This window comes from Protopterus annectens, chromosome 8.part0 (assembly GCF_019279795.1).
Source record: "Protopterus annectens isolate FY-2018-M chromosome 8.part0, PAN1.0, whole genome shotgun sequence".
NCBI classification, from domain to species: Eukaryota; Metazoa; Chordata; order Ceratodontiformes; family Protopteridae; genus Protopterus; species Protopterus annectens.
The window spans coordinates 1,446,197,539-1,446,213,790 of record NC_056741.1 but is presented as its reverse complement, the minus strand read 5'-3'; the positions used below and the strand labels follow the sequence as shown (position 1 = coordinate 1,446,213,790).

At 38.0% G+C, this 16,252-nt stretch overlaps 1 protein-coding gene across 1 annotated transcript in view; it reads left to right on the top strand.

Moving 5' to 3' along the window:
* LOC122809496 overlaps nt 1–16,252 on the top strand; it is a 396,891-nt gene that overhangs the window by 143,777 nt on the left and 236,862 nt on the right. Inside the window, exon 4 of the mRNA XM_044081048.1 lies at nt 13,361–13,514. Within this exon, the coding sequence (XP_043936983.1) occupies nt 13,361–13,514 (154 nt within the window). The remainder of the gene's footprint in view (nt 1–13,360; nt 13,515–16,252) is intronic.

The window sequence follows — 16,252 nt, the reverse complement described above, 5'->3', positions numbered from 1 at the left end:
TATAATAATATGCTCCATGGCTTTACAGATTAGACTTGTCAAGCTAATGGGCCGACAGTTTCCATGGTCAGTAGTGGCACCACCTTTCTGCAAGGGGATGACAGTGGCAGTTCTCTACTGTGCTGGAATGAAGCCTGTACTTAGGCTGTGGTTGAATAAGGTGCTCAGTAGTGAAGCTAGTTCTTGCTGGAGATGGTAGAATACAGCCTGGGATAATGTCAGGTCCCATGGAAGCTGTCTTCTTTGCCTTGAATAGGGCCTTTAACACTTGATCTACAGTGATGTGAGGTGTGGGACAAGTATCAGGGATGTCAAAAGGGCCTTTGGGGGGGTTGGGGGGGGTAAAGTTTGCACTGAACCTATTTGCTAGCAGGTTGGCTAAGTCAACAGTATCAGTGTAAGTAATACCGTTAAGTACTAATTTGGGACAAACCTGGGCTTTGACATGGAGGTTCCTGACGTAACTGAAGAAGGCTTTGTGGTTTCCCTTTGTTTTGGAGGTTAGTTTTGATTCATAATTGACTTTGGAGGTTTTCACTAGTTATCTAATTTGCTTGTTGAGGCTAAGGAGGGAGTTTTTCCAATTTGGAATTTGCTCCTTTTTACCCTTGGACAACAGTTTCTTCCTTTTGTTGTAAAGCCTACTGAGGATGTCCACCAGTCACATTTGTGTTGCCTTGAGGAGCAGGCTTTAGTTCTGTTGAGTATGGTTGAGTCTATGCAGTTGTACAGGTGCTTGTATACTGCATTGGCGTACTGCTCAACATAGTTATCTGCATCCTCTGAGGGGGGTGGTGGTGGTGTGAAGCTACTGATACCCTCCCTTAAGAGGTTGTAGTCAGTTGGTTTTTTAGCCTGATTATAGCTGGGGGTGGGGGTTGGGTGGGATAAAAACTTCGAATGAGACAAACTGATGATCTGATCTCACCAGGGAAGAACATACTATGGTAGTGGTGTAGCAGTTGCCCATGTGAGAACCAAGTCCAAAATGTTATCTCCCCTTATGGGGGATGAGATGAGCGGGGGGGGGTTGGGTGGGATAAAAACTTCGAATGAGACAAACTGATGATCTGATCTCACCAGGGAAGAACATACTATGGTAGTGGTGTAGCAGTTGCCCATGTGAGAACCAAGTCCAAAATGTTATCTCCCCTTATGGGGGATGAGATGAGCGGGGGGGGGTTGGGTGGGATAAAAACTTCGAATGAGACAAACTGATGATCTGATCTCACCAGGGAAGAACATACTATGGTAGTGGTGTAGCAGTTGCCCATGTGAGAACCAAGTCCAAAATGTCATCTCCCCTTATGGGGGATGAGATGAGCTGGTCTAGTGCATTAGAACTGATGAAGTCAAGGAGTCGTTGGGTGAGTGCATTAGTGCAGGAATAATTCACACAGTGTATGGTAGTGTAGTTGAAGTCTCCAAGGATTAGGGTGTTAGGGGGTACCTTGATGGAGTCAAGTAGATCCAGGTAGGAGGAGTCGGTGTCCTGAGTCATGGAGGGGCGTCTATAGCTGGCTATAACTTGGATGGGTGTCTTGCCAAATGTCAGTTACAGCTGGAGTAGTTCCAGTGCGTCATGCTGGCAAACCAATCTGGAGGTGTACCTGTCCTTAATGAAGATGGAGACTCCACCAACCTTAGTCTTCCTGTCTGGAGGTGTACCTGTCCTTAATGAAGATGGAGACTCCACCTCATTTTGGTTCAGAATGTGTGGAATGAAGTATAGCCTGGTAAGGCAGGGGTACTGTCCGCAGCCCTGAACCAAGTTTCCATGACCGCACAGACGTCGATATCTGCCAGTGTGCGGAGAGCCTCCAATGAGTGCATTTTCAGGTTAAGGCTCCTAGTGTTAAGCAGCATGACCTTCAATTTGCTTTTTGAAAGATTTTTTTATGTTGGAAGATTTGTCTTTGGGACATTGTCTAAAAAAGCCACAATGGGGGAGGTTTGAGCTTTGGCCAGGATCCGGAATCCCAGTGGTGACAGGTGAAGGCCATCTCTAGCAAGGCATTGAGAGCTGCCATGTTATCCCAGGCAGACAGATACCAGATCTCCTTGGAATGACATCAGAAACTAAGCCAATTTTTGAAGTCAATTATTTTTTGTTGGTATTGTGGTATCATTATTGGTGAAGTTAGGATGCTGCTTAGGGCTAGGGTCATATCTGCCTGGGACACATATTGTTCAAGCTCAATCATGTATCTCTTCATATAGTCCAGGGAGGTGTGTCTCACGTTATTCACACCAACATGGACAATGATAGAGTCATACTTGCACATGTTTTGGAGAGACTTGTGTGTGCGTGATGCTAGCGGATTCTGGCACCAGACAGATAACTGATCATGGACTCCCCAAAAATCTTGCTAGTACTTCCCTTTTGGCTGCTAAAGCACTAGTTCCCTCTCTTACTTCATGTGGCCAGGGGGCAATCATCACAAGTTACCTGACTGGATCTCATCAGACAGGACAAGGGACCTCTCATCCATCCCCACTTGTCCGCCCTGCAACTGACATTGTGGGTGATAGGATTTTGATCCTTTTCCAGCACCTCTTTTCTGAGGACATGTTCCAGGTTTTACAGGAGGCAAGGAAATCCTCAACCAGAAAATCCTATATGTCCAAATGGAAGAGATCTTTGGTCTGGTACCATGCTTATAACCAGGCCCTTTTTCAGTGGGAAGTCCCTTTGGTCCTGTCTTATTTCTGCGAGTTGCTTCAGTCTGGCTTTGCCTATTCTTCTGTGAAGGCCCATTTGTCAGCCATTTCTGCTTGTATGCCCTTGACTCCTCCTTTAACTTCTCATTTTGAAGTCAAACAATTTCTTAAAGGTGTCCTGCATATTAGGCTCCAAGAAAGCCTATTCCTCCTCCTTGGCACCTTAATTTTGTTTTGGAGAAATTGACTCAGGCTCCTTTTTAGCCTGCAGATTCTGCTTCTTTACAGCTCTGTATCTGGGAGACTGTTTTGTTGCTGGCTCTTACTTCTGCTTAGAGGGTTTCTGAGCTCCAGGCCCTTATGGCCATTCCTCCTCTTTTGTTTTTTTCACAGGGACAGGGTGTCCCTTTGTACTAATCCTTCTTTTATGCCCAAAGTGGTGAATGAGTTGTCCTTAAATCGGTCAGTACAACTCCCCTCCCTTTTTCCCTTTTCCTTAGTCTGCTACTTTGAGGGTCCTGCAGACCTTAGATTTGCACAGACAGCTCTGGTAATATTTGGATAAAATTAGGACTATTCATAAGTCTGATTAACTTTTTGTTTCCTTTCATCTCAGTTCTTTGGGTTTGGCTGTCTAAGCAAACTATCTCCTCCTGGATTTCTAAGACCATTTATTTTTGTTATTCTTTTCATGGCAAGTCTGTCTTCTGTCTTCTTCTGTTAGAGCTCATTCTGTTCAGGCTGTTGCCTCTTCTGTGCCTTCTTCAAGGGATTTTATGTTGCTTCCATCATTGAGGTTGCTACATGGTCTTCAGTGCATACCTTTACTAAGCATTATAAGTTGGATATGGTTTCTAGAGCCAGAGCAGGTTTTGCTGAAACCATTTTTTGTGGGTTTGTTGAGGGCTGTTCTCAGCCTTCCACCTCCCATTCTGTTTCTTGAGCATTTTAATCTCAGTTATATTTAGGAATACTGCAACAGTGATATAGAAGGACATAGTACAGTTTTGTAAAATCTTACCATAACAATAAATGTCCTTTTCTTCACTGTTGCAGTATTTGCTCCCTCTCTCCAACCCTGTGTTGTTTCTTCTGCATTTTTTCCTTCTGGTTGTGCATGGACTCCTTTGTCTTGTGATGCTTGTTCTCTACTGGGGCAAGTCAGTTCTGGGTAGTTGTGTCTGTACGTCCCTTTTACACTCTACATTCTGTGTGGGGAACATAAATGTGATGTATGGTGTAAACAAGGTATTTTAATGTAATGTACAGTGGCAGAACATCGGGCTGCCCAGGATGAGACATCCCTTGTATTTAGGAATACTGCAACAGTGAAGAGAAGAACATCTACTCTTATGGTAAGATTTTACACAACTGTACTTTTTTACCCTTAATTCTCCAATTAACTATTATTTTTTCCTGCAAGTATTTTATCATCATAGCAATTGTAGAAAGACTATATAAGGGAATGGAGCTGCACAGGGGTTTACGTGCAAAGAATTGAGATCAAAATTTACTGACCCGCCGCACTGAATTTTAAGATCATATAAGATATAGAAAGCAGTGTTGTGGTGAGCAAAACTATAAAAGTACAGTGGTGTATAGGCCCACCAGTTGAAGATAGGCTTCATTAGCGAAGGCTCAGTCAGTTAAAACATTTAGATGCAAATCAGTGTTTTGCATATTTGTGAATAAAATTAGATGATCCACAGCAGAACTAAGTTTCAAGACTGTAAATTATCTTGAAAATTGAGGTTAAATGTTTGCTTTTGTTATCTCGTGATCTCAGACAGACTGACTGACAGAATCATGACTGATTGTAATCATGTCTCTTTTATTTTTAATGAGACAAAAGTGCTAACTGAATATTTTGTGTTTTATAATAAACAAGTTTATAGCAATATGGAGCCGTAGTCAACAATATTTTATTTTCCTCGCTCTATATGTTTTTTGAGGTGGGTCTGCATTCAGTGCAGCTTAAGACAAAGTTCATCCCTTCCTCATATGAAAGTTTAGATAAATTGTTTCAGGCTGCAAGATTAACATATCTCCCATTTGTGGTTCATTTGCACATTGAAAAATAGCACTTTTCTTCCTTACATACTGTAATCTGATGTATGTTCTAGTGTCTGTGCTGGCTGATTAGACATACTGTCCATGGTCTTGTTTAAAGCAACACCACAGTAAGATACTGCTTTCAGCAAAATGTGTAGATGCTAAATGCAGCAGGAAAGACATTAAACTTTTTGACAGGAACGTGGACTGGAATGACTTGTGTTTTGATTGTAACACTATTGTATGGAAAAAGGATAATTCACAGTGCATTTGAATGACATTGATGTTAATGTTCTTTAGTCACATAAAATGGCTTTTCTAATAAAATGTAAAAAAAACAAAAAGGTTATCTAAAAAGCATTGTCATTGTATTTTGTTTAACATCTGCTGTCATGTTTGGATTAAACCTCAGTAGGATTAACATTTATAGTAAATTTCACTTGCATTTCCAAAGGAGAGGGTTTTAATGAGACTTTTAAACCTTTTTTTCTGAGATATACATGTGATGACTGCTACTTTTTTCAAACCTAAAATGCAGTTTCCTACCCCTGAATGATATTTCTTGCTCACTTTGTAGAATAGTTTTCTACATCCTATCTGTAGTTCTTGTATCTTGTATTGTCACAGCAGCTTAGTAATGTGTTTCGTTTCTCTGTTGAAAATGTTGGATGGGTCATAATTAGACTGGTGCTTGTATATTGCTTAAGTGATCTTTGTCAAGCATTTCATACATGATATAAGTATTGGTTGTTCTTTTTTCTACCTCACAATTGCCACTATGTAAACATGTTTTGCATAAGAAAAAGAGACATTGACTTTAATTTGTAAATGCAGCCTCTATGCCACTCATGATTAGTCTGTACTCCTAACGTTGAATCATAGAAAGTATATCCTAAAGTTTATGTGCAAACCTACTACATACTACCAAAGTAGTAAGTCAGGTCATTTTCAGTATTGTCACTGAAAGTATATAGTCAGCTATTCACAGCACATCATAAACATGACAGCTATCATTTAACATAGCCAACTTCTATTTCATGTCCCTAAAGGATTTCATTCTTTTAGTTTAAAAATTCTCTTTGAAACCCTAAATGTATTTGTCATTCCTGCACAATAAACAGCAAAGAAGTATTCCCATGGATTGGCTTTAATTTAAAGGTACTTGAAGTCATCCTTTTGCATTTTTACAGGCTACTGCTCTCTGCTGGCCACATGTAGATATTACCTAAGAAAACTTTTCAGAATGTAGTGAGACATCTCTAGAAACGCCTGTCTTATACTTTTGCATGTTTTTGATTTTAAATAAGTCACTGCAGTAACACATGTAATGCATTATATGAAAGAAAAAATCAAAAATTGCTGGCAGTTTTAAAGTTGATATTCACTTTATCAGTTATAGGTAATGCCACTAGATTTTGATAGAGTCATTGATGAACAGCAAATAATATCTTTACTTTCATTGCTCGGGTTTTAGTTTCATTTAATGTCCTAGTTGTTCAACATATAAATAACACATATTAAAAATGAGTGAATAAATGCAGTAGTAGCAAATGTTGTAATGTTATGAGAACTAAGCTTAAAATTAATGTACCATACTGGTATGTTTATATAAAAAGGATGCCTTTTTTCACTTTCAAAACTAGAAGAGAAGGTAAGTTTTATTTTAGTCCCCAAAAAGATTTCCACCAGTAACAAAGTGCAAAGGCCCAAACAATCTTCATAGAACCAAAAAAATGGCCAGCACAGCCAATGACAGAGTAAATAAGACTAATATTTATTAATGAAACATACATACTGCTGTGGTGGTGCTGCGGTAGCGTTGTCACCTCACAGTTAGATGTTGCCCGTTCGATTCTCAGTTAGAGCGTCTTCTGTGTGGTGACATGCGTGAATGGGCATTCCTTCATTGAAGGTTGTGTGTTAGGCCCAACAAGCCAGCACATAAAACTCGACTGCCAATCATTAGCGGACCGGAGTTCCGCTGTGGCGACCCCTAACCGGGAAAAGCAGAAAGACAGAAGACCGGTCTCAGCTAAATGCCTTCCTCAGTGTACTAATATTCACAATTAACAAACAGCTGTTTAAAAGTATAATGAACCAGTCTAATCATACATCTCATGAATATTCATATTCAAAATGTTAGTCATACATTCAATTGATAAAAATAAATGAATGTATTTTTATGTATTATTTTATTTGTATTTTTTGTATATTTTTTATATACCGGTCTATCCATATAATATCAAGGCTAATTGCAACATACAGGACAAATGGAAATAGTTCTTAAATGCATAAAAATGTGACTTTATATCAAAATGTATTATGTCATAAAATTTTAAACAACATAATGGAGTGCAATTTAACTAAATGTGATCATAACCACAATCTGCAACAAATTATGAGCAATAATATAGGCATATATCTACTAACAAAGTCTTTAATTTTGTAACATGCCTAAAGAAGGTGCACAAGCACTCCCACTGATTATAATCGTGCAACTTAGTGCAATATAATCCGTTGTATCCACAAAAATAATACCAAGCATAATGTATACCAGAAGAAGAAGCAATACATTGCGCTATGCAAATGATATTCAAATTGAAAAATACTTCACATGTAAAGTACACACTAATAAAGAGACTTGATTAAAGTTGTTCATTTAAGACCGGTGAAAATAAACCACCAAGTTTAGTAATCCATGTACTTTCCTTTTTATTAAGAATGTTATGCCAACCTGCTTTCATGCTCCTGTTTCCCATAATACTACCCATAATAATATATCTAAAACTAGCTGTCTGATGTTGTATAGAGTGCTTATAGAAAACATTTGAAATGTTTTTATTTGTAATGGCACTCAAATGTTCAGATGTACGTAGTTTAAATGGACAGGAAGTTTGGCCCACATAAAAGGCTGAACAGGTGCAAGTTCTAAGATAAATAATCCAATCCGAACTACAGTTTGCAAAAAATATTGAATTGAAAAATTTTTGATGTATTTTGGCTAGTGAATTCCTTAGTTTTATTAGCATACATGCAAAATCTGCAATGACCACAGGGAATACAACCAGATAAAGCCCCACCTTTAAGCATCCTTTGTTGAGTTGTTACCAATTGTGAGTTTTGTTTATAATGGTTTAAGAGCCCCTATTGTTGAACCTCTCCTAAATGAAAAGTGGCACTTGTCACCCAGCAAGCTAGAGAGACATAACATCCGCCATTAGAATATTCCAATGTTTGTGAATTAGATCAATAAACTTATGTGTATTATAAGCATAGATAGTAATAAATCTGATGGTGTCATGGTCATCAGTGTTATGATGCTGATATTGTATTAGGGTTTTTTCTATCTTGACTGCCTGCTGATATACTAGCTTGAATAACTAATGCCTGTTATAACCCCTGTTACAAAAATCTGAATATAAGATCTTGGCTCTGATTTGAAAATGCCTCTATATTTGAGCAGATACGACATCCTAAGGAATTAAGATTTAGGAATGTTCTGTATAGTGTGTTTCGGATGACAACTCGAAGCAAGTAATAAGCTGTTAGAGTTGGCTTGTTTCCTATAAACATCACCAGGTAGGGTACCACCATGTAAATGGGTTAATTGGACATCCAAAAAAGAAACAGAATGAACATCATAATGCACTGTAAATTCGGTGCCCCATTTGTTTTCATTGAGGTAACCAACAAATTCTTGGAGATATCCTGAATCGGCTCTCCAAATGACCCAACAATCATCAAGATATCTTCTCCAAATATCAATTTTGTCTAGAAATAGCTTGTGTTCATGATCATATATGATTTGTTGTTTCAAATAACCCATGAACTAATCGGCATAGATGGATGCAAAAGATGCACCCATTGCAGTACCCTTTAATTGTAGGTAACACATCGTCGAAATAAAAAATATTTTTAGTTAATACATGTTCTGCTAGGCATGACAAAAAGTGTTAAAGCCAGGACTGTACAAAGGGATCTTATCTAACCAATATTGTAAGGGTGTTAAACCCGCCCAATGAGGTATACTCGTATATAATGATTTCACATCTAACGTACACATAATCCATCCTGGTTTTAATTGAGAATCTGAGATGATATTCAAAAATTGAGTGGTGTCCTGGATTCTAGCTCTAACACCTCTTAACAGGGGTTTCAGATAGACAGTTAAAAAAGCAGACAGTGGTTCGGTCAACGAACCATGGCCAGCTACTATTGGTCTACCTGGTGGTACTCATGGATTTTTATGTATTTTGGGAAGCAAGTATAAAGGTTGTGGTCAAGGGTTTGAAACAGTTAGATGACACAAAGTTTTTTATTAATAATACCTTCACTTAGTGCTAATTGTAAAAAAAAATCAATTTCGTGCTTGCACTTTTATGTGCAGGCTCAATAATTATGTTAGTATAGAACCTGACATCAGAAAGTTGTCTTTCTGCTTCAACCAAATACGTGGACCAATCCAAAACGACCACTGCCCCACCCTTGTCAGTTAGCTGGAATGATGAACAAATTTCTGTTATGTTTCAAATTGTCATGATTATGCTTTTCATCAACCATTAGATTGTGTCACCCCTGTGTAGTGTATAAATCCGGCAAAAAATGCAAATCTTTTAGAATGCATTTTTGAAAAGTCTGTACATGTTTGTTAGCCGGAAGAACAAATGTAGACTTATGAAATCTAAAACCAGACTGTAAGTCTTGAGCTGAGGCAGATTTATCAAAAAATAATGTAAGATTTAAATTCCTGCAAAATATAACATCATGAACCAAATCTTTTTAGCCACAACAAAACCTGGTACAAAATTCAAACCCTGATTAAGCAGTTTAATCTCGGCATCAGATAAACTGACCAAGGAAATATTATGTATATTATCTTGTCTAACTACCGGGGAATCAAAAGATGAAGTACTGTTTCTAGGGATCATGCCTGATCGATGTTTCCTGCCACCCCTCCTTCTGTCCCTAAAGGGTTAGATGTGGTGGGTTGACTGTTAGTTACTGAAAAAGTGACATAACATCTTTTATTGTTTGATGACCCCTCTCTGTAATCTGATTCTACATCAGTACATGAAGACGAATCTTCTCCTGAAATGTCATTAGTAGACAAATTGTTTGATTTCTTAAGAATAGGCTTGGGTCGCTTCCTTTTTGTCCCCACATAGGCCTTATCTTTTTTGAAAGCTTGGGCACGTTTATATTGGTCAAATGGTTTACCCAAATTGTAATCCCACAAATCTCTATTATATTTCTGAATTTTTTTGTCCCTTAACTGTGTTTCAAATTCAATTAAATCTTTGGTTAATTTATGAAAAAGTGTATTGTACAGAGGATAATTCTCTATTTGTTTAGCCTCCTCACAAACTGATTTTACTTCTGATATAGAACTGGCTATTTTACATTCATAGAAGGAATGTAAAATATCCACAAATTTAGAAGAGGCATTTTGTTGTGCTGTTGCCCATTCTGTAGTTAGTATGTCGTTGGGCTGCCCAACTAGTGTTTGTAATCTGATGTGTAGCCCTCTAGGTGTAATATCTTAAAGTTTATATGCTTTAAATAATCATAAATGCCATACATTAGATCTTAAGTTTTTCATTAATTTAGTCAATTTAGAAAAAAATATTAGTGCACTGAACTGTAGAATTAGAGTTCTTAAGACTACTACAGTCATTACCCAGACCAAGGTTGGCTGAAGGTTGTCTTTGTCAGCAGATATACCTTGTAAGATGTTAAGCAAATCCATGTTGTGACCACAAAGATATTTTTTTTACTAATATAAAAATTAGTGGTAATATGAAAATTTCCTTGACTATATACAAATACCCAATGGTCTAAAGATGTCTTGTATAAATCAACATATATATAGCATCTCCACATATCAACACTGTACACACAAAAAAATAATGAAATATTAATCGATATTACATATGGGTGTTATCATATAATAACATTTTTAATAAAAATCTGTATTTCACTTAATGTTCGTAAATAATATTCCAATGAATTCCAAGATTTATTCACGTAGCAATTCTGCTCAACATGTATATTATCCAAAGTGCCTTAGTACCAATTTTTATTAAAATAGAATGTCAAGTAGCAAGTCTGCTCACTATAAATATATTCAAAGTTTCCCAATATTTAACCAACTCAAAAAAAATGGGAGTTTCATGCAGCAATTCTGCTCAACATGCACAAATATTGGTTTGTGACAAATTAATATGTTCACCCATAAATAATATGATTAAATCCAAAAATGTGACAGTCAATAGCTGGTGGTGCTAATAATGATGCAAACATATACATTAATCATCAAAAGTAGACCAGTAAGTATTGTATATGTCAAGTAAAGAACCACTATGTGATCATAGTTGAAGCATACATGAAGTAACTTGATGGTCACAATATGGATCTATATAAAATGTAATAGAATAATGTACCACAAACATTCTGGTTAAGCCTACATATCTATAAATATGTATAAGTATAGACTCATGTAGACATCAGTAATATTAATACAAAAGTAAATATTCACTTGTCTAAACAACAGATTGCTAATCTCGTAAAGTATTCAACCTGCAAACACATTTAAATATAATTTTTTTTGGGTGAACCAACCCTTATTTGAAATAATCACATACTGTGTATGTATAAAGAAGAGAAAAGAACCCCAACTAGGTCAATGGACAGTAGTACTGACTAAACAGAGCATAAATCATATAACAGTATAGTGTAATGGCTTCACCCACTACTTAACAATTTAAATCATATACCTATAATATTCTCTAACTAGAAATAAGGCAAAGTAGAACATGGATTATGAATAAAAAACATCTGGCCAATCTAGGCCAGTACAGAAATAAGTGTCCAAACCCGTCCCTGTAAATAATTGTGTAACGATCAAATCCACATGAAACACAGTACACACAATTTTAACAGTTCGCAAAATATAATTCAGAACAAGTTCTATTCAAAAAATATATCCCAGGCAAATATGTCAAAAAAGATTGCAAATTTATCTCCAAAATGAGGCTTTCATGTCATATATCACCATAGATTTACAACTTGAATACCAGGAGAAGCATAAGTTATTAAATAATTCATTGTAAAGAAAATAATGTGAACAAGCTTCCCGTAGTCAACCACAGCCGTAGTGATGTAGGCCTTTGGATATACAGCATGCTCACAAACATAAGCACCGTGTATACTCCCTGAGTGTTCCTCCATTCCCAAAGTTTGTTGTAGGCAAGACACTGATTTACTCTAGGCTTCCCTAAATTAAACTCACTGTTAAATAGATATACATAAATAAAAATTGTTGATAACAAGCCTCAAATGTCCATGAAAGTCCAGCCAGGCTATGAAATTCTGATATCCAAAAAGAAATAAACTTTAGAAAGCCAGGGTAATCCAAAGCTGCAATAAGCGTACCACAAACACATTTTCCTGCTCCCTGAATGATGCACTTGGACTTCGCAAAATGAGAACCATTAAAAAAGGGAACTGGTTACAACAGTACAAGGCAAAAAACGTCCAAAAAAATATAACCCACGCTGCAGCAATGTACCCCATGCGTGTCGCCAGCTCAATGTGGTAGCAGCAGGTAAGTGCCGACAACAAACTGCCACACTACAAAGGATAAAGTAGAATCTTGACAAGTAGAAGAAAATTCCATGCCCCAAAAAATAACGATTGTAAATGGATAGACCAGGTCCAAATAATCCAGTGCTACAGTAACGTAAAAAACGTAACTGCAGTGGCATGATAGTAAATCTATTCAAGTTACAAAAACTTTTTCCATAAAAAAAGGGACAAACATAGACACCAAAGAAAACTTCATAAGTAACGATCCCAAAAGTGAAATAATTCAATGTGAAAAAAGGGAAACTCTCTCTGAGCCAAAGCAAACAGCGACATAATAAGCATATTGTCCCCAAAAAGATGTACACCAGTAAGCAAGTGCATAGGCAATGAGAAAGTAAATTAGACTAATATTTATTAATGAAACATACCGGTTTCGGCTAAACGCCTATGACTTTAACATTTTGAATATGAATAGTCATGAGATGTATGATTAGATTGGTTCATTATACTTTTAAAAGGCTGTTTTGTTAACATTATTACACTGAGGAGGCCGTTTAGCCGAAACCGGTATGTTTCATTAATAAATATTAGTCTTATTAACTCTCTGATTGCCTGTGCTGGCCATTTTTTGGTTCTATGAAGTTTTATTTTAGAACACATGAAAAAAAAATATTACAAAAACAATAAAAGAGTTGCATGTATTAATTATTGCGTACATTGTTCTGCATTATATGCAGATATGTTGTGTACATTGTTCTGCTGCGGTATATGCAGGTATATTGTGTACATTGTTCTGCTGCGTTATATGCAGGTATATTGGTACATTGTTCTGCTGCATTATATGCAGGTATATTGTGCACATTGTTCTGTGTTATATGCAGGTATATTGGTACATTGTTCTGCTGCATTATATGCAGGTATATTGTGCACATTGTTCTGTGTTATATGCACGGTATATTGTGTACATTGTTCTGCTGCATTATATGCAGGTATGTTGTGTACATTGTTCTGCTGCATTATATGCACGTATATTGTGTACATTGTTCTGCTATGTTATATGCAGGTATAAGCACTATGAGAGATGGGCAACGGCAAATGATTTTCCTGTGGAAAACATCATTAACGATGGAACAACAATGCATGAAACACGTCTTGGGGCTGTGGCTGACCTAGACCTAGCCATCAGGAGCAAGAAGGTGCAGCAGGATGTCATAGTGGTGAGTGTTTTGTAGTCTCTGGATCAAATTTGGTGGTAGCATAACGGTTTGTAAAAAAGCCCATAATACATTTCAAAGAGAGTACGGAAGTTTCCCCGGGGACTTGGCCTAATGTCTCCTAACTGGAATGAATACCACTTTAAGTCTCCCCTGAAAAGAGGCTTTAAGCCTACTGGGCCTAATCTGGTCAATAAAAAAACATAAATAACATATGTATGACAAACTGTAGTGCTACAAAAGTGTCTGTCTTGTGAATCATAAACAAGGGCAACAGCTGTGCAGAAACCTAATGTTCATAATGTCTTCCACTGACTGTGTTGTGAGATTGGGCACATCTCTGTAATGGTGAGTGAGGCATCAGGTGTCAAACTGTGCTAATTTTATGGGGGATGAGATGCAGAACCATGGCACCAGCAATTTTTGGCTCTGTTAACTGCTGGCTATGGCTGATAGTTATGATGTGTATACAGGAGTACAAATGCCTTATAAAAATCACTGCTGGCCATTGAAGTCCATACCTTGTCATGTAGCATGAGCAGATACCCAGCAAACACAATTATAATGACAACATTTGTAACTTGTTTCTGTGTATGTGCCCTTGTAAGTGTGCCTGTTGAGAGGGGTAGAGATGGTGTATGGACACTGCCATTAGGATGTGCCTTTTAACATTTTGTAAGGTTGCTATTCTTGCCATTATTGTAAAGTGGTGCTCTGAGGACAAGACATCACTTAGTGACGGGGAGGTTTTCTGGAGTTCTGGAATCACTGAAATAGCATGTATAATAGTATAAATGTATTTATAAGAGCAGTTTTTGCCCAATGAGTATCTGACAAGAAGCAGTACATTGAGTACCTTTCATCAGGAGTCTTTTTTTTGTCAATTGTCATGTATTTGCTGTATATTTTAAATTGAGGGAAACGGTCTTGGCTGATGCTGAACCTTCTTTGTGGCTGTCATGAGGGGACATGCTTGTTTTTGTGTTAACTTGCTGAAAGTAAGTTCTACAAGTGTAGTTTGTGTGAAGTAAAATGGCTAAAAAAGACACTTTGGGAATATAGTAGTAACTTTTTTTTGCAGGAGACAAACCCCCTTCCAGCATCTGTCTAGGAGGAGTCCAAGTCCATCTCTGCACAACAGTGGAAAAAAGTGCAAATTCTGTTAGTGCTGAAAGCAATTTTCAGCAATTTTACTTCACACAGTGGAGGAAGCATGTGAATTTGGGACTTTGGGATGAACTCTAGTTGTCCCATGTTGGGTAACTATCCAACACCACTCCCACCTTGCAGTTCTCCATCATTAAGGGCAGCAGCAATTGGGACATCTATATTGTAACTGTAATCACTTCCATGGTGGCTGAAATAAATGCCCACATCACAGCAGAGGTCTACTATGCCTGCTTGTAGCTGCACACTCATTCCTACACACGTCCCAAGGGCTACCTTCACTGGTTTAGAAGCACACAGTGCCCTTGTTACTCTTAGTTGTGGATGTTGTAGTGTAGCCTCTACTTTTATGGGAACAGCTGGCCACTTAGAAATGACATTTACTCCATTCCCCCAGGTTAGGTGAGCTGGCATAAGGCACTCATTTCCCACCCCCACTAGGTAATTCCAGTGCCTGATCCAGTACTTCAAAGCAGGTCTCCTGGGTCACAGTCAGGGCTTTATCCTTCTCTGCCACAAAGCAGGCAAATTTGTAAAGTTGTTTTGTTTTTTTCATTTTTTTGGCCCCACTGTTTGTCAATCATCAGTCCTCTCCCAGTTACCAGTCTCATATTTCTCTTAATATGACAGTTGACTGGGGGGGTGGCATCACAAAGTGGTTTGAGATTTTCTGCTTAAGCCCTACTCCCCCTACATGAATCAGGCAAAGCTGTGGGGAGGGAATGAATAATGGGCTAAGTGTCTAGTCACTTCCACAAGGGGTGTTCCCTCCATGAAATAATGCCACTCTTCCACAGCATTTAGCAGACTGCCCTGGTTTGCACCAGAGAAATTGCACCATCTTGTGTGCCCCTGGGAGCTTAATCCCTCCACCCATCAATCTGTCAGAGGCAAGTGAGCCACACCTCTTCACTCCTCCCCTTTACTGCATGACTTCTTCAGTGCTAGTACTGCTGACTGAACCAGGGTCACAGTCAGGGCTCTGTCCCTCTGTTTCTGTCATTTGACCACCAGTGTGTTGGAGCTTAAGGCAAAGATGAGTGCTTTATGTGGAGTTTGCGGCAAATCTATATGTTTTATTATAGGCTGCAGATACCTACCCATAATCTTTGTAGCTATACACTGGAAATTGTGTCTTCTGGCTCACTGTACCAGATTAAGCTGAGGGGGCTGTGTGAGATTACCTAGAGTTCCAGGAATCTTTCTGACTAGAGCAAAAGAACTGCTATGTCATCCTCTCTGATTCTAACATGCAGCTAAAAAATAGTTACTTATGAAGGCAGTGTGGCAGAATACATTTTTTCTTACTAATTTATAAAGGTGGCCCACATGAGCAGTTCAGTGACTGTTGACAAAAAATCTTGACCTGCATGTTAAGCAGACACTTGGAAAGGTGTATCCTACAACTGTGTTCCAGCTGCTGTGTCTTTACACTCATAATGGCTATGTCCAATCACAGCTTTTTACTGATTTATGTGAACCAATCAGTAGCGTACGTGATGCTATGTAACCCCTGAGCTGTATTCAGCTGACTTGATTACATACTCTAACATTATCATTAGCATTATGACCAT